This window comes from Oncorhynchus gorbuscha, linkage group LG14 (genome assembly GCF_021184085.1).
Source record: "Oncorhynchus gorbuscha isolate QuinsamMale2020 ecotype Even-year linkage group LG14, OgorEven_v1.0, whole genome shotgun sequence".
Lineage (NCBI taxonomy): Eukaryota > Metazoa > Chordata > Actinopteri > Salmoniformes > Salmonidae > Oncorhynchus > Oncorhynchus gorbuscha.
In genome coordinates this window covers 33,954,471-33,974,227 of record NC_060186.1, presented here as the reverse complement: position 1 = coordinate 33,974,227, position 19,757 = coordinate 33,954,471, and the positions used below count along the sequence as shown (strand labels likewise).

The window sequence follows — 19,757 nt, the reverse complement described above, 5'->3', positions numbered from 1 at the left end:
ACATCTGTCTAGTTAATTTACACACTGAAGCTATGTTGTGCTTAGTGACCTCTGACTGTTTCATCCGAACATTGTTGGTGCCGACGTGGATAGCAATATCGCTATTCTCTCTACATTTGCCAGTTTTAGCCTTAGCCAGCACCCTTTTCAGACTAGCCTTTACGTTGCCAGCCCTGCCCCCTGATAAACAGTGTATGATCGCTGGATTAATTTATAAAAGTCTAAAACTGGCGGTATTGGAGTCGCCAATGACTAGGGTTTTCAATTTGTCAGAGCTAATGTTGGGAGGCTTCGGCGGCTCAGACCCTGTAACGGGTGGAGGAGAGACTGGAGAAGGCTCGGCCTCTTGACTCCGACTCGATGCTTAATGGGGAGAACCGGTTGAACGTTTCTGTCAGCTGAATGAGCGACACCGGTTGAGCAATCCGACAGCATTTCCTTCCAGAAGCCTTGAGAAAATTGTCCAGCTGCGGGGACTGTGCGAAGGGATTTATACTACTATCTGTACTTACTGGTGGCAACGATGCTGTTTCATCCTTTCCTACTCTTAAATTACCACTGCCTAACAATTGCGTCTGAAGCTGAGCTTGCAGCACGGCTATCCTCACCACATGCAACTAGATGGCATAGTGTTAATGTTCATGTTACTACTTAGCTTCGGCTGTTGGAGGTAGAACCGTGTCCAGATGAAGCGTTCAAAAGTTTAATGAAAAAAGTTGAGCGAGGGAAAAAAAACTTAAGACATTGGTAAAATGTGTAAAATAAAGATTTTGATTAAATGGTTATTAAAAATGAAAAAAAGTAAAACCGTAAAGTAGGCAGGAGGCAAAGTACCAACAAAGTACCCAAACAATGTATAAAAAAATGTAATTGAGTTAACAAAAACTCTCTTTTTTGCTATCTTGAGTAAAGGCAGCTCAAAAATGCAGCCCAGTGCTTGCTGTGGTGGTGGGGCAGCAGGCGGAAAATACAGAGTGTAGGGCCACGAAAGAGTGCCACGCCGCCTTCCAGTTCAAGTGAGCACAGCATAACAAGGTGAGTCCAAAAATGTCTTGAATTCTGCTGCATAAATGATGTAATATGCAAGGAAGACATGTACAGTTGAAGTCAAGAAGTTTACAAACACCTTAGCGAAATACATTTAAACTCAGTTTTTCACAATTCCTGACATTTAATTAGAATAAAATGTCCCTGTCTTAGGTCAGTTAGGATAACCACTTTATTTTAAGAATGTGAAATGTCAGAATAATGGTAGAGAGAATGATTTATTTCAACTTCTATTTCTTTCATCACATTCCGAGTGGGTCAGAAGTTTAAATACACTCAATTAGTATTTGGTAGCATTGCCTTTACATTTTAAAACTTTGGTCAAATGTTTCGGGAAGCCTTCCACAAGGTTCCCACAATACGTTGGGTGAATTTTGACCCATTCCTCCTGACAGAGCTGGTGTAACTGAGTCAGGTTTGTAGGCCTCCTTGCTCGCACACGCCATCACCTCGAACAGGAAAGTTCAGGAAAGTTGTTGAACTGCCATGTAGGCGAGTGAGTGTTCCTATCGACTGGCTCGGAGTGGGCCGTCTACCTAGCAGCTGTTAACTTATAACATTGGGCCATGTGACCTGACCAGGAAGAACTCTGGGCCCTAATGATGGGCTATAAGGAGGAGCAGGTCACAAGGTCAGGAAAAACATGTTAATTCTTATAAATAGTGTAGCTACAAATAACTCCACAGTGGATCAGGCCAGAAATAACTTATTCCCACAACAATGTTTAGAAGACATGAAATTGAATACCAATTAATGTAATCTATGTCTATTTGTTTTTCTAAATCCGCAGGGGATCCCACCACAGGTAGAAGATGCATGGCAAGCACATCAACACCCCCATACATACACTATGGCACAAATCACTTCCTCATTATAGTTCTGATGTAATGTACAGTTCTGATGTAAGCTACCCCCCCTTCCTCCCCACTGGTAATGGCCTTGATATTAAAAACTGATAAGACAACAACTGACTTAAATGTTTTACTCTCATGGTATAGGTCTGCATTGGTGTTGTGATTGCTAACTGCTGACAGTACAGTTTACACACATACTTACAAGAGTAAGAGTAAAGTTGAATTGATTATATTTTAATTCACAATTGACTAGATTTGAATCCACAATGTCGAAAGCACATGGACATGGTTAAATGGTCAATTCCACTGCAGAAACATTTAATCTGACACCAATGCTTGTAGCTATGGTCTGAGAGGGATCAAGACTAACAGAACCTCACTAACACAACAGCATTTCAATGCCTTCTCAAAAAATGTGGTTATTTCATTATCAATTTTACCATCCATGATAATGTCAAGGAAATACAAAATAATACTGGTCAATGCCATGTGCAAATTATAAAACATCATTAGATGACATGTGCAGTATGTCCCTACTCTTATATGTTAGGGGTAACTTGTCAGATATAAATGGCTACAGAATTATATGGGTTTAGGAGTACAGTTTGTATCTGAGAGCACATGAATCATACATTGGAGTTTATCATATAAGAATGTACAAGGATTTCAAGTCGAGTTTGACATGGAATTGCTTGTCATCAGGATGTAATTGACACGATCATGTAAAATATAAGGGCTTATGAGTGTGATAAGATGAGGTTGGAGTGTATTGTTGGAGTACAATAATTCATGATCAGCTTTTCAGGTATCATGTGAGTTGGAGATAATCTTTTGAATTCATAATAGAAAATAAAAATGTAACGTTGGGTGGTGTCAATTAAAAGGTTTTAAAGAATTGTATTATTTAATCATCCAACTCATCTCCTAAATAAAGCTGAATTTAAATGGACTTGATCCCCAACCCTGAAGAGAGGAGTTATGAAGGGGAAAGGGGACGAGGGTGCACAGGAGACCGAGGACATGAGACGTGGATAGGGGACAGGTTGAACAGAGGGGAATGATACATTGGAGTTCATCATATAAGAATGCACAAGGATTTCAAGTCGAGTTTGACATGGAAATTGCTTGTCATCGGGATGTAACTGAGCCCCCTTATTCCCTCTCACCACCACGGCCCCGTCCCCAGTTGGCTCTGCAACCAATCGGCGTAGTTGGCCACCCGGGTGTAAACTCCATAAACCCTCTGGCTCCCACACTCCTCCGGGCCCCCCCATGACACCAGGCCTTGGGCCACCCAGCGCCCGCTTCCAGGCTCCTCCATCACGAATGCCCCCCCGCTGTCCCCCAGGCACGTGTCACGCCCACCCTCATAGAAGCCGGCACAGAACATGTTGTCAGTGATGTTGTAGTTGATGGAGCGTGATGCATAGCTGGCCTTACACTCCTCCTGTGCCACCACAGGCAGCTTGACATACTGCAGCACGTCCGACACCATGCCCAGGTCAGAGGAGAGCGCGGTGATGTCAGCGGCCACAGAGGCATTGGGGTTGGAGATGCCCCAGCCGGCCACCAGGCCCAGGGTGTTGAGCTGGGGGTTCTGGGGCCTGTCTTTTCCCTGGGGAGGGGGCAGGCAGACGGGCCGCACCAGCTCCCCCACTGGCACTGCCTGACTCAGCTTGACCAAGGCGATGTCGTTGTTGTAGTTGCGAGGGTCGAAGTGAGGGTGGAGGATGACTTGTTCCACAGAGCGGTTGGTGGCGTTTTGCTTGGTACGGACGTCGTGCAGGCCTAGGTAGACTCGGACGTGTTCGGGCGCCACAGGCACTACGGTGGAGCCGCGGCGTTGGGAGCGCAGGACATGAGCGGCGGTGAGGACCCAAGACTCAGAGAGCAGGGCACCGCTCCCGAACCAGCGGTCCTCCGGGACACGGGACATGTCTTCCACGGTGAGGAGGACCTGCCAGGGGAAGAGACCTGGCACAGTGCTACGCCCCCCAACGATACGCTTAATCTGTGCTGGGAAGGGCTGGGACGGCTCCCCACATGCTGAAACACACAGACATAGACACACAGTGTGTGAGTTGGACTCATGCTCTCGTGATGAGGTAGCCCTGTTTGCAACTTAAAATCAGTGGCACGCTCGGTCCAATAAATAATTTTGAAATAGTTTAGACGATGGTTTCCTGAACAGGAGACCGGAACTCGGATCCCTACAGATCGGATCCATACACGCTTACTGTACAAATTCAACAGTTAGGCCTGCAGTTGTGAAGCTTACCTGGCAAACAGGTAGGAGTTTTAGTCCCATGTTCTGAGTTGGTCCACTCTCCCTTCTCTCCACAGGTGTACAAACCTGCACAGACAGTCAATAAATTATATACAGTTGAAGTCGGAGGTTTACATACACCTTAGCCAAATACATTTAAACTCAGTTTTTCACAATTTAATCCTAGTAAACATTCCCTGTTTTAGGTCAGTTAGGATCACCACTTTATTTTAACAAGTGAAATGTCAGAATAACATTTCACAGCATTTATTTCTTCTGACCCACATTCCCAGTGGGTCAGAAGTTTACACACACTCAATTAGTATTTGGTAGCATTGCATTTAAATTATTTATCTTGGGTCAAACGTTTTGGGAAGACTTACACAAGCTTCCCACAATAAGTTGGGTGAATGTTGGCCCATTCCTCCTGAAAGAGCTGGTGTAACTGAGTCAGGTTTGTAGGCTTCCTTGCTCGCACACGCTTTTTCAGTTCTGACCACACATTTTCTAAAGGATTGAGGTCAGGGCTTTGTGATGGCCACTCCAATACCTTGACTTTGTTGTCCTTAAGTAATTTTGCCACAACATTGGAAGTATTCTTGGGGTCATTGTCCATTTGGAAGACCCACTTGCGACCAAGCTTTAACTTCCGGACTGATGTCTTGAAATGTTGCTTCGATTTAATCTTAATCTGTATGGACGTTTTGCTTGTTTGATGGTTCGTCTGAGGACAGAGGGATTTCCTATAAGCACCCGGATTAGTCTCCCGCTCCTTGAAAGCGGCAGCTCTAGCCTTTAGCTTGATGCGGATGTTGCCTGTAATCCATGGATTCTGGTTGGGATATGTACGTTGTACGTACAGTCACGGTGGGGATGATGTCATCCATGCACTTATTGATGAAGCCAATGACTGAGTTGGTGTATTCCTGAATGCCATTGGATTAATCCCGGAACATATTCCAGTCTGTGATAGCAAAACAGTCCTGTAGTGTAGCATCCGTGTCATCTGACCACTTCCGTATTGAGTACCGGTACTTCCTGCTTTAGTTTAGCTTGTAGAATTAGGAGGATAGAATTGTGATCAGATTTGCCAAATGGAGGGTGGGGGAGAGTTTTGTATGCATCTCTGTGTGTGGAGTAAAGGTGGTCTATGATTTTTTTCCCGCTAGTTGCATATGTGACATGCTGGTAAAAATTTGGTAAAACTGATTTAAGTTTGCCTGCATTAAAGTCCCCGGCCACTAGGAGCTCCGCTTCTGGGTGAACCTTTTCTTCTTTGCTAATGGCCTTATAGAGTTGGTTGAGAGCGGTCTTAGCGCCAGCTTCGCTTTGTGGTGGTAAATAGATTGCAACGAGTAATACAGATGAGAACTCTTGGTTGATAGTGTGGACGACAACTTATCATAAGGTACTCTACCTCAGGCGAGAAATACCTCGACACTTCTTTAATATTAGACATCGCACACCAGCTGTTATTGACAAAAAACCACACACCCCTCCCCTCGTCTTACCAGAGGAAGCGTCCCTGTTCTGCGGGTGCATGGAAAATCCCTCCAGCTCTATATTGTCTGTTTATTCGTTCAGCCACTTCTCAGTGAAACATGAGATACTACAGTTTTTAATGTCCCTTTTGTAGGATAATCTTAATAATAGGTCATCAATTTTGATTTCTCGCGATTGCACGTTAGCAAGGAGAATGAAAGGAATTGGGAGTTTACTCGCTCGCCTCCGGCTTCTCAGAAGGATCCCCGATCTGTCCCATTTTCCCAGCGTATTTTCTTCACGCAAAAGGCGTGGATCTGGGCCTGTTCCAGTGAAAGCAGGATATCCTTCTTGTCGGACTCGTTGAAGGAAAAAGTTTCTTCCAGTCCGTGGTGAGTAATCGCTTTTCTGATGTCCAGAAGTTATTTTCGGTCATAAGACACGGTAGTAGCAACATTATGTACACAATAAGTTTTAAAAAATAAGTTACACAAAACGCAAAAAACAATACAAAATTGCACAATTGGTTGGAAGAATGTAAAACATCAGCCATTTTCTTCGGCACCAGCTATTTATTTAAGTTTTTGTATTATATGTTTGCCATGTGTTATGCATTCTAACACGGTACCCAAACCTGCTGCGTACATGCTCCATCCTACATAAATGTATTTTGTCCCCCCACACCAAACACGATCACGACACGCAGGTTAAAATATCAAAACAAACTCTGAACTAAGTATATTAATTTGGGGACAGGTCGAAAAGCATTCAACATTCATGGCAATTTAATTAATTAGCTTGCACTTGCTAGCTAATTTGTCCTATTTAGCTAGCTTGCTGTTGCTAGCTAATTTGTCCTGAGATATAAACATTGAGTTGTTATTTTATTTTATTGCTCGTTCCCTCAATTGCCATTTAGAAAATATCAACGTGACCTAAAAATAGCATCTGCTACCGAGGCAGCAGCTAATGTGTGCTGAAACAAAGAATAGCTTAACTCACACATTGTTTACATAGTGTTGAGCTATATGTTCTCAATTTTAAAATGATACCAGTAAACAATGCATATGAGGCTAATCACTATACTCGTTTTTGTATATGCATTGTGCTGACATGAAATTGTTTAGTGCAAATCCAACCCCTTGTAATCTAGGTAGTGAAATGTCTGGAATCAGATGATAGGCTGTTTAGTTTAAAACATACACACAACTACTACTACCACCAAGTTCAATGACAGATACTTTTCTCCCAGGTCTCAGTGGCACTTGGAGTTGCCACTATGATAATGAATATGGTTTGCCTAATGTGTTTAAACGGTAAAGAAAGAATAGTTGGGCTATAAGAAATATATTTTATTCAATGGGGCAAGAAAAAGCAGAGATGACACACAAAATACTTTTCATTTCACCCATACAACAATTGTAGAAAAGGCCCATGGAGTTGGTGGAATACTCCTTTACTTAATAGCCTATTATTGAAATAATGTATGTTCACAAACTCATAAACAATATTATTTTACATACATATATCCAAATTACATGTTATATAGTCATACAGTATAAGGGGCATGAGGACAAGGTGAAGGTACTTTGTACTCAAATGGCACAACAGAATCATTTAGATTGACCAAAGCACAGCATAATACAACCATCTTGTACCATCTTGTATTGTTTTGAGGGATGTCTCCTTTCATATCTGGAAAAGGACAAAGTAGTAAACTGCTGCAGCATTGCTCAGCTTCACAGTGGGAATCAAGTCCATGGGTTTCTTGATAGAGGTCAGCTGGTGAACCTACAGTACATAAACAAATGAAAAGGACACCTGATGTTAGAATATCCTGTAAATTCATTAGGTAATCTATATGATCAGGGCTCTTGATTGTTTGGTTGGTTTTAAATCATTCAGGTGTTTTAGTATTATATAAAGATTCAATCTATTGTTGGAACAACCAATAGTCAACACAGCAGGTTGTCCTACCCCATTGAGGCCTTTTTCCTATGACTGTAATGTCCATACATTTCCCCTCTTATGAATAAAGTGCTCAACAAATTATCATTGGGTCAGTACCACTGGAGTCTTTCTAGACAATAATATCCTCTTCTAGGCTATTTGGATGTCATATTGTAGAATTTGTTTATCCCCTTTTCATGGTCATGGCTAGAAGGATCCAGCTTTTGTCAAATTAACATCAAATTTGACTTTTTTAGCAGGTTAGTAGTAATTACACAGCAGGTTAAGATAATTAGGTTAAGGTTAGGAAAAGGTTCAGCTAAAATGCAAAAAAATATATACTTATAACATTAATTTGACAAAAGCTGGATCCCTTCTAGCCATTACCCCTTCTCATAAGTCTAGATTGCATGGTTGCATCTAAGAAAAGGTTGTTTTATTGTTCTGTCATCAGAGTAGGCTTAGGCTACCGTCATCTTAGAAAAGATTCTGCTAATATCTCCAGTCATATAAAGTGTAGTAGAATTTCATTAAATGTTTATCAAAGGCCACATTTTTCCTGTGCAAAGGAAATAAACCTGTAGGCCTATTCCACTACACACTCATTAATAGCCTAAATTATGACTATCCAATCTACTCATCACATTAGGAATAGTAGGTTTACATTAGTCTGCAAATGCCTTTGATAGATGCATTACAATCCTTCGTTATAATACTGCATTTTTATGGTAAAAAAATTGCGTCCTGAAGTACTTGAAACTCACTCTCTATGTAAGAGACATGGTAATAGCTAGGCTAAAAGCTATATAGCTAGCTAATGTTGGCTAACTTAGTCTTGTTCTTAACGCCTGTTTAGCATAACAGCCAAACTAAAAAAAACTATCAGACTTACCAGTGGGTTCAGGTCTTCACGAGCAAAAAGGTTTCTTTGCTTTTCTGACAGTTCTTGAGTCTTGTCTCGTTGGTGTTTCATGATTGCAGGTCATCTGTAAAAAAAAAATCCTGTTGTCTTTCCTGCTTTGTTAGACCAGCTAAATACTGCACAGAAATTGACCGTGATAATGAATCAACTTATTTTAGGCACTGTTAACATGCAGCATGGGGTAGTCACTTGGCTGTAGTTGTCCATATAATTGATGTGGTGGGCTTCCAACATGGCCATCAGGATGTGTCATACATCAACTGGCAACCCTCTATGTTGACCTTTAGATTATTGGTTAGGCTACAGGGAAATGCATGAGCTTTCAGGCCTATAGGCCTAATATACGAATATTGAAGCGGCTCAGGTGTAGCCTAATCCAATGGTTTAATACTCGGTAGGTTTATTGATTGTACATACATATGAAAGTAATGTCAATATGTAGCCCAATCTAGCTATCATATAATTTGGTGCATTTGACAATTTGGTGCATCTCGGTTTTCATAAAAATAAAATTGAATCCTTGCTTCCCTTGTATACAACATTGCAAACTTTTTTAGGCTATTTATATTTAACAATTACGTTTTCAGCGTTCACAGAGAGACAGAAACATCTTCATTCTATGTTTAGCGGAAATCTAACGATGCACTTTGCTGTTCTAAGAGTGCTCTGAGGCAGGCGTTATAGTACGAGCGTTTTCAAGTGCAACGTTAATAAAGACGATTTTGGGAAGCTGCTCGGAAATTGAAAGATTACCTTATGAAGGTTATATCGATGAATTTAGCCTTAAGATGCTTTTTGGAAACCGGGCCCTGGCTCTTATAGGAACCAGAGTTTTTCCTGGTCAGGTTGCATGGTCAAGAACACTTTGGGCCCTAAGACGGGAACATACTGTTGATATTGGGGTGAATCTGGTACATGGATTCCCTGCAGATGTACTGGATTATAGAACCGAACAGGGTGCTGTTGCTAGAGCTCTCGAAGATGACGTCACCCATGGCAACCTCCCCAGGAGTCCCACAATCCACCACTGAGGGAGGAAGGAGAGGAAAAAGAGTATTAGCAAATACTGTATGGTTTGAAGAAATGGATCGACAACTGGACAAGGGTTAAAGAGGAAACATGGGACATGAGCAGCACAAACATGTCATTAGGTCAGCAGATATAATTTATTCTCCATGTACTTGATAATATTAATTATTTTTTTAATGACTTCAGGGTTCTCCACAGGATTTTTAAAAACACAATCAGTCCCACCGCGACAACGGCGCGATTTGGACTTCTAACCCCAAATCTAACCCTTGTGTGTTTAAGCTAAAGACTTCTGGTTTATACCATTGGATCTTTTCTTCTGCATCCGTTGGTACCAACCATTAGTCTGTGTGATTAAGGGGGGCTGAGCTAGAGTGGTGTTTGTGAGACAAGGAAAATGACGGATCCCGAAAATGACATACCCAAACTGCCTGTAGCTTAGGACCTGAAGCAAGGATATGCATATTCCTGAAACCATTTGATTGAAACACTTTGAAGTTTGTGGAAATGTGAAATTAATGTAGGAGAATTTGTTCTTTTTTTGTACCATCATTGTAACGGCGTTCTTCATTTGTTAAAAGAGAGTCGGACCGAAATGCAGCGTAGTGGTTACTCATGACTTTAATAGAAAAAGTGACACATGAAAATACTATACAAAATACAAAACAACAAACGGAACGTGAAACCTAATTACAGCCTATCTGGTGAAACTACACAGAGACAGGAACAATCACCCACAAAATACAAAGCGAAACCAGGCTACCTATATACGGATCCCAATCAGAGACAACGAGAATCACCTGACTCTGATTGAGAACCGCCTCAGGCAGCCAAGCCTATACAACACCCCTAATCAGCCGCGATCCCACATACTACAAACCCCAATACGAACATACAATATAACATAAACCCATGTCACACCCTGGCCTGATCAAATAATAAAGAAAACACAAAATACTATGACCAAGGCGTGACAGAACCTCCCTCCTAAGGTGCGGACTCCCGGACGCACCTCAAAACCATAGGGAGGGTCTGGGTGAGCGTCTGTCCATGGTGGCGGTTCCGGCTCGGGACGTGGACCCCACTCCATTAAAGTCATAGTTCCTCCCCTTCGCGTCCTGGGATAATCCACCCTCGCCGCTGACCATGGCCTAATAGTCCTCACCCAGAACCCCACAGTACTGAGGAGCAGCTCGTGACTGAGGGGCATCTCGGGACTGAGGGACAGCTCGGGACTGAGGGGCAGCTCGGGACTGAGGCAGCTCGGGACTCGAGACTCGGGCTGAGGGGCAGCCCTGAGGGGCACTGACTGGGGAAGCCCAGTACTGAGAGAAAGCCCAGTACTGAGATGAAACTCAGGCAGGTAGTAGGCTCCGGTAGATCCTGGCTGGCTGGCGGATCTGGAAGATTCGGGTTGACTAGCAGATCTGGAAGAGACTGGTTGACTGGCAGATCTGGAAGAGACTGGTTGACTGGCAGATCTGGAAGAATCTGGTTGACTGGCAGATCTAGAAGATCATGGCTGACTGGCGGATCTAGCTGCTCTATGCAGACTGACAGCTCCTTGCAGACTGACAGCTCTGGCTGCGTCATGCAGACTGACAGATCCTGGCCGACTGGCAGATCCTGGCTGACTGGCACTTCTGGCGGATCCTGGCTGACTGGCACTTCTGGCGGATCCTGGCTGACTGGCACTTCTGGCGGATCCTGGCAGACTGGTGGATCCAGGCTGACTGGTGGATCTAACTGATCCTGACAGACTGGCGGCGCTGGGCAGACAGGCGGCGCTGGGCAGACTGGCGGCGCTGGGAAGACTGACGGCGCTGGGCAGACTGGCGGCGCTGGGCAGACTGGCGGCGCTGGGCAGACTGGCGACGCTGGGCAGACTGGCGACGCTGGGCAGACTGGCGATGCTGGGTAGACTGGCAGCACTGGCGGTGCTGGGCAGACTGGCGGCACTGGCGGTGCTGGGCAGGCGGGAGACTCCGGCAGCGCAGTAGAGGAGAAAGGCGCTGGCTGCGCTGAACAGGCGAGGCGCACTGAAAGCCTGGTGCGTGGTGCTGGAACTGGTGGTACTGGATCGAGGACACGCACAGGCAGCCTGGTGCGTGGAGCTGCTATACCGGAGGACTGGAGTGTGGAGGTGGCACAGGATGGGCTAGACCGTGAAGGCGTACTGGAGATATTGAGAGCAGTGTTGGCACAGGACGTGCAAGGCTAGGGATGTGCACAGGAGGCTTAGTGCGTGAGGCTGGCACATTTTTCACCAGCCGACTAACACGCACCTCAGGACGAGTATGGAGCGCTGACCCAGGTGCCATCAAATCCCCGACACGCTCCGTCGGACGAATCTTGTACCTAAAGCACCAAGCTAGCAACTCCCTCATTACTCTCTCCTCCACTTTCCCCATTAACTCCTTCACAGTCTCTGCTTCGCTCACCTCTAACACCGGCTCTGGTTCTGGTCTCCTCCTTGGCTCCTCACGATAAACAAGGAGAGTTGGCTCAGGTCTATCTCCTGACTCAGACATACTCTCCCTGAGCCCCACCCCAAGAAATTTTGGGTGCTGGTTCTCAGGCTTCCATCCGCTACGCCATGCTGCCTCCTCATATCTGCGCCTCTCAGCTTTTCCCGCCTCCAGTTCTTCATTGGGGCGGCGATATTCTCCAGGCTGAGCCCAGGGTCCTTTACCGTCCAGTTCTTCCTCCCATGTCCATTTCTCCAGGTGGTGCAGCCTCTCCCACTGCAGCTGCTCTTCACGATTAACAGGGAGAGTAGGCTCAGGTCTGACTCCTGACTCTACTACTCTCCCCCTATAGGCCCCCCCCCAATAAATATTTGGGGGTGACTTTCGGGTTTCGCTCTGCACCGCCGTCTTTCTTTTCGATTCCATTCGCCTATAGCCCTCTTCACATTGCTCCAGCGAATCCCAGGCGGGCACCTGCACTCTCTTTGGGTCGGCCGCCCACCTGTCGATTACTTCCCACGTCGTATACTCCATGCCTCTGCTGTCCATAATGTCCTCCTTTCGCTGCTGCCTGTTAACACGCTGCTCGGTCCGAGTGTGGTGGGTGATTCTGTAATGGCGTTCTTCGTTTGTAGAATGAGAGTTGGACCGAAATGCAGCGTAGTGGTTACTCATGACTTTAATAGAAAAAGTGACACATGAAAATACTATACAAAATACAAAACAACAAACGGAACGTGAAACCTAATTACAGCCTATCTGGTGAAACTACACAGAGACAGGAACAATCACCCACAAAATACAAAGCGAAACCAGGCTACCTATATACGGTTCCCAATCAGAGACAACGAGAATCACCAGACTCTGATTGAGAACCGCCTCAGGCAGCCAAGCCTATACAACACCCCTAATCAGCCGCGATCCCACATACTACAAACCCCAATACTAACATACAATATAACATAAACCCATGTCACACCCTGGCCTGATCAAATAATAAAGAAAAACACAAAATACTATGACCAAGGCGTGACAATCATCTTTGAAATACAAGAAAAAGGCCATAATGTATTATTCCAAACCAGGCACAATTTAGATTTTGCCCACTAGATGGCAGCAGTGTATGTGCAACGTTTTAGACTGATCCAATGAACCATTGCATTTATGTTCAAAAGTTTGTATCAAAACTGCCCAAATGTTCCTAATTGGTTAATTAATAACTTTGTATGTTCATAACTGTGCACTCTCCTCAAACAATAGCATGGTATCATTTCACTATAATAGCTACTATTTATTGGACAGTCCAGTTAGATTAACAAGAATTTAAGCTTTCTGTCAATATCAGATATGTCTATGTCCTGGGAAATGTTCGTATTACTTACAACTTCATGCTAATCGCATTAGCCTACGTTCGCTCAACCATCCCGCTGAGGACACACCGATCCTGTTTGAGTTTGAAAAAAATATCCGTAGAGTCCGAAATGGTTTGTGCTACAAACTATTAATGAAAAGCAGAGACTCTCACGAACATGCACATGTAACTTTTAACAAGAAACACCTGTTAATTGAAATGCATTCCAGGTGACTACCTCATGAAGCTGGTTGAGATAATGCCAACAGTGTGCAAAGCTATCATCAAGTGGCTACTTTGAAGAATCTCAAATATAAAATATATTTTGATTTGTTTAACACTTTTTGGATACTACATGATTCCATGTGTAATTTCATAGTTTTGATTTCTTCACTATTATTCTACAATGTAGAAAATAGTAAAAATAAAGAAAAACACTTGAATGATTAGATGTGTCCAAACCTTTGACTTGTACTGTAAATTCATTTTTATTAGGTTTTTGCTTTGACTGGCCTATTTCAGTCAATACAATTCATGAATGTAACTGTTTATGTAAAAACTTTGTGAGGTTAAATATAATGGCTGGAAATGCAGATAAATTAAAAGCACAGAGATTTTTGCATTTTTGAACACCTGTAACTGCCATTTCCTTCTTTCAATTTTGACATAGTGGTGCAGCCAGTCCACAAGGTGACGCAGCGCCTTTCTTACATTCTTTGGGGAAAACCCGGACTATTACAGACTACTGAATGGATGGGAGTCTGATGATCACCAATAACATGACTGATAGAAGAGAGATGAGCCAATGGGAGAAAGCCTATTGTAGTGGAACTGTACCTCTCGTCATGTGCTCATGACGCTAAAGAATTCAGTCCACCATAGAGGTTGTGAAATAAATATGTCATGCTTCTCTTTCTGCTCTGAGATTCTATTTTCTAAGCTGTGGTTATTCAATTGAATTTGTATTGGGCTCCCGAGTGGCGCACCAGTCTAAGGCTCTGCATCTCAGTGCAAAAGGGATCACTACAGTCCCTGGTTCAAATCCAGGCTGTTTCACATCTGGCTGTGATTGGGAGTCCCATAGGGTGGCGCACAATTGGCCCAGCGTTGGTCGGGGTAGGCTGTCATTGTAAATAAGAATTTGTTCTTAACTGGCTTGCCTAGTTAACTAAATAAATTATTACAGTGAAATAAACACAAACACACTGAATAAGAAAGATTCCAGAGTTTATTGCAGTGTGTGATGTCACACTCCAGAGTCAACAGTACAGTGTGATAAGGGGAAAAGATTCCTTATGACTTCCTACAATTGCTTTTCTCTCATTGACAATGCAAGGAGTGATCTAGAGAAGCACTGAACTTGAAGACAACAAGTCTGTACAGGGACACTGGTTAGATGTCACTGCATGGCTTTAGTACAGTATCTGATTTCTTAGAATGCTGGGCAGAGATCGACGGCTCCTCCGAGATTCAATTTCTGGATGGCGGTGGATGAGAGGAGTAGGGAAAGAGGGAGAGAGAGAATATGGAGAGAGGGAAAGAGGAGACAGAGTACTGTACAATGCAAATATATACACAGAAGGCAGAATACAATGAAAGGACCAGGAAGTTCCTATGTGATATAGAGGCCTCATTAAACATTACATTAATATGATACTCGGATTGAAATCCAATCTACACTGAACCAAATTCTATGCCATACAACACACAAAAACATGCAGGGGCACACACAGATTGTCACTTACTTTCACAAAGTGGGACAAAACTGTTCCATGAGCCATCTTTCTGACACTCGATCTGAAAGTGCTCCAGTTCCTCTCCATCCTTTCAGAAAGAGAGAGAGAGGAAAAATACAATTGATCAACAAAATGTAGCATTTTTCAAACAGCTAAAACAGCTTTTTCCTGCATCACTATGCATAATTCTACGTAAAAAAAAGTTATATATATTAAGTGGGGAGAGCAAGTATTTGATACACTGCCGATTTAGCAGGTTTTCCTACTTACAAAGCATGTAGAGTGTCACGGTCGTCCTCCTCTTCATCTGAAGAGGAGAGGCGAGAAGGATCAGAGGACCAAAACGCAGCGTGGTATGTGTTCATAGTGAATATTTAATTAAAGAAAGTACTGAACAAAAACAATAAACAAATAACGACCGTGAAGCTACAAATGAGACCTGTGCTGACACAAGCCACTAACATAGACAATCACCCACAAACAAACAGTGCAACCCAGGCTACCTAAGTATGATTCTCAATCAGAGACACCTAATGACACCTGCCTCTGATTGAGAACCATACTAGGCCGAAACATACAACTAGCCAAATCATAAAAAAACAAACAGACTGCCCACCCAACTCACGCCCTGACCATACTAAATAAATACAAAACAAAGGAAATAAAGGTCAGAACGTGACAGTACCCCCCCCCCCCCCAAAGGTGCGGACTCCGGCCGCAAAACCTTAACCTATAGGGGAGGGTCTGGGTGGGCGTCTGTCCGCGGTGGCGACTCTGGCGCGGGACGCGGACCCCACTTTACCATCGTCTTAGTCCGCCTCATTGTCCGCCTCCGTGGCTTCCTAACCACGGCAACCCTTCCAAATGACCCCACTGGACAGAGGGGCGGCAGTTCGGGACAGAGGGGCGGAAGCTCGGGACAGAAGGGCGGGAGGCTCCGGCTGCGCCGGACAGGTGGGAGGCTCCGGCTGCGCTGGACAGGCGGGAGGCTCCGGCAGCACCGGACAGGCAGGAGACTCCGGCAGCGCCGGACAGACAGGACCACCTGTAGGGAGGCGACAGAGAAACAGCCTGGTGCGTGGGGCTGCCCCAGGACCCACAAGGCTGGGGAGACCTCCAGGAGGCCTGGTGTTAGGAGGAGGCACCTGAAGGACCGGGCAGTGGGGGAGCACTGGAGCTCTGGTGCGCAGCCTTGGCACCACTCCCCCAGGCTGGATCCCTACTCTAGCCCGGACCCTCCAGAGTGCAGGCACAGGTTGAACCGGGCTGTGGGTAAGCACGGGAGATCTTGTGCCTACTACGCGCACCTCTCCCTCATGCTCCACTCCCACATTTGCCCGGCACGAGCGGCGCACAGGCATAGGACGCACTGCACCCTCCCAGCGCCCCGGAGACAAAGCACACAGAGCCGGCGCAGGATACCCTGGCCCGAAACGGCGTACCGGCGACCAGACACGCTGAGCAGGCACCATACGCCCTGGCTGGATGCCCACACTCGCATGACACTCTCGGGGGGCTACCCTATAGCGTACCGGGCTATAGGCACGTACTGGCGACACCGTGCGCTCAACTGCATAACACGGTGCCTGACCAGTAACGCACTGCTTATAATAAGCACAAGGAGTGAGCTCAGGTCTGCTACCTGGCTTAGCCCCACACCTCGTGTGCCTCCTAGGGGCTGCCTCTCGTACCTGTCGCACTGCCGTGCTGCCTCCTCATATCGCCGCCGCTCAGCTTTCGCTGCCTCCAGCTCTGCTTTGGGGCGGTGATATTCCCCAGCCTGTGCACAGGGTCCCTCTCCGTTCAATATCTCCTCCCATGTCCAGGAGTCCTGTGATGCTGGCCGCTGTTGTTGCTGCTGCCGCTGCTGTCATCGCTGTCCTTTACAGTTGAAGTGTACCTATGATAAAAATTACAGACCGCTTGGTCCTTGGTTGGTGGGTGATTCTGTCATTGTGTTTGTGGCACCAGATAGGACTGTTTCGGTTTTTTCACGTTTCTTGTTTTGTAGATTGTTGTACTTTCATCTTTATCCGCCTCTCTTTCCCCAGAAGAAAACCATGACATAGAGGTCTGTAATTTTTATCATAGGTACACTTCAACTGTGAGTGACGGAATCTAAAACAAAAATGCAAATGAATTACTTAAAAATCATACAATGTGTTTTTCTGGATTTTTGTTTTAGATTCCATCTCTCACAGTTGAAGTGTACCTATGATAAAAATTACAGACCTCTACATGCTTTAGTAGGAAAAGTAGGAAAACCTGCAAAATCAGCAGTGTATCAAATACTTGTTCTCCCCACTTTATATATACACACACAGGTCTGTGTCCTCCTGACTGGTTATTTTTTTAAAGAAACAAAATATGCATCTCTACTAAAATCTGGGTAAAATACTGAAAGGAATGTGAGTCTTATTCAGTACATAAGTTATTGCTTGCTTTCTAAAGTCTACCAAACTTGTCAGCAGGCATGCCAGCTAAGATAGTTAGACAAGCTTGCTACTCTAACTTGATTGATAGCCTGAATTGCTTCTTGATAGCTAGTTATGAGCTGGGAACTTATCTGGGCTAGCTAAAGCCGACTAGCTAAAATTGCTAAGTGGCTAATACTATTACATACTGTAAGTCAAATCTGAGGGGGCCCCTGTGCACACCTCTGGTCATGGGGTCGATTCCTACTGGAGCCACCCATATGAAAATGTATGAAAACATGACTGTAAATCACTTTTATAAAAATGTGTGCTAAGTGGCATACATATACAGTTGGGTCCAATAATATACAGTTGGGTCCAATAATTATCACCCTTGATAAAGATGAGCAAAAAAGACTGTACAAAATAAATAATACAAATACTGAGCTATATTAAATGCTTAAAGAAATGTGGGATTTTTAAAATTATTTTATACTAATACAATTGCTCAGAGAAGGAGACAAGTAATAGAAAAATACATAAAAAGAAAGGGACCCATATTTTCAATACTACACCACCTTCCCCGTGTGAGGACAAGGGCACTGAGCCTTTTTCTAAAATGTTTTATGAGATTGGAGAACACATTGAGAGGGATCTTAGACAATTCCTCCATACAGAATACTTCCATATCCTTGATATTCTTTGGCATGCACTTATGGACTGTCCTCTTTAATTCAAACCCCAGGTTTTCAATGGGGTTGATGTACGGAGACAGCCCAAAGGCTGTGCAGATAACGATATTAAGTCATTTAATCTAAACCTCCAAAGGGAATGTGTGCAACCTGTCAAGGTCCTAAACGATATCATAACCGCCATCGATAAAAGACAGTACTGTGCAGCCGTCTTCATCGACCTGGGCAAGGCTTTCGACTCTGTCAATCACCGTATTCTTATCGGCAGACTCAACAGCCTTGGTTTCTCAAATGACTGCCTCGCCTGGTTCACCAACTACTTCTCAGATATAGTTCAGTGTGTCAAATCGGAGGGCCTGTTGTCAGGACCTCTGGCAGTCTCTATGGGGGTGCCACAGGGTTCAATTCTCGGGCCGACTCTTTTCTCTGTATATATCAATGATGTCGCTCTTGCTGCGGGTGACTCTTTGATCCACTTCTATGCAGATGCCGCCATTCTGTGTACATATGGCCCTTCTTTGGACACTGTTAACAAACCTCCAAACGAGCTTCAATGGCATACAACACTCCTTCCGTGGTCTCCAACTGCTCTTAAATGCTAGTAAAACGAAATGCATGCTCTTCAACCGATCGCTGCCCGGACCCGCCCGCCCGGCTAGAATCACTACTATTGACGGTCCTGACTCAGAATATGTGGACAACTTTAAATACCTAGGTGTCTGGCTAGACTGTAAATTCTCCTTCCAGACTCATATTAAGCATCTCCAATCCAAAATGAAATCTAGAATCGGCTTCCTATATTGCAACAAAGCCTCCTTCACTCATGCCAAACATAACCTCGTAAAACTGACTATCCTACCGATCCTTGACCTGTATGCTCTCGTTGGCTGATCCTCGCTACATATTCGTCGCCAAACCCACTGGTTCCAGGTCATCTATAAGTCTTTGCTAGGTAAAGCTCTGCCTTATCTCAGCTCACTGGTCACCATAGCAACACCCACCCGGAAAATTTCACTGGTCATCCCCGAAGTCAACACCCCATTTCGCCGCCTTTCGTTCCAGTTCTCTGCTGCCAATGACTGGAACGAATTGCAAAAATCGCTGAATTTGGAGACGTATATCTCCCTCACTAACTTTAAAGCATCAGCTGTTAGAGCAGCTTACCGATCGCTGCAGCTGTACACTGCCCATCTGTAAATAGCCCATCCAACCAACTACTTACCTCATCCCATATGTTCTTTTTCTGCTCTTTTGCTCAATATTTCTACTTGCACATCTATCACTCCAGTGTTAATTGCTAAATTGTAATTACTTCGCCACTATGGCCAATTTATTGCCTTACCTCCTTACTTAATTTGCACACAGTGTATACAGATTTTTCTATTGTGTTATTGACTGTACGTTTGTTTATTCCATGTGTGTCACGCCTTGGTCTTAGTATTTTGTGATTTCTTTATTATTTGGTCAGGCCAGGGTGTGACATGGGTTTATGTTGTTGTATTTCGTATTGGGGTTTTTGTATTATTGGGATTGCGGCTGAGTAGGG

The 19,757-nt window shown here is 44.5% G+C and overlaps 1 protein-coding gene across 1 annotated transcript in view; it reads right to left on the bottom strand.

Annotated features, from left to right (window-relative positions):
* Positions 1–1,980: 1,980 nt before the first annotated feature.
* Positions 1,981–19,757, bottom strand: part of masp1 (MBL associated serine protease 1) — a 93,891-nt gene continuing 76,114 nt past the window's right edge. Inside the window, exons 8-11 of the mRNA XM_046297842.1 lie at positions 15,115–15,193; positions 9,411–9,548; positions 4,180–4,254; positions 1,981–3,947 (exon numbers count right to left, since the gene is read on the bottom strand). Of these exons, the coding sequence (XP_046153798.1) occupies positions 3,064–3,947; positions 4,180–4,254; positions 9,411–9,548; positions 15,115–15,193 (1,176 nt within the window). The 3' untranslated portion in view covers positions 1,981–3,063. The remainder of the gene's footprint in view (positions 3,948–4,179; positions 4,255–9,410; positions 9,549–15,114; positions 15,194–19,757) is intronic.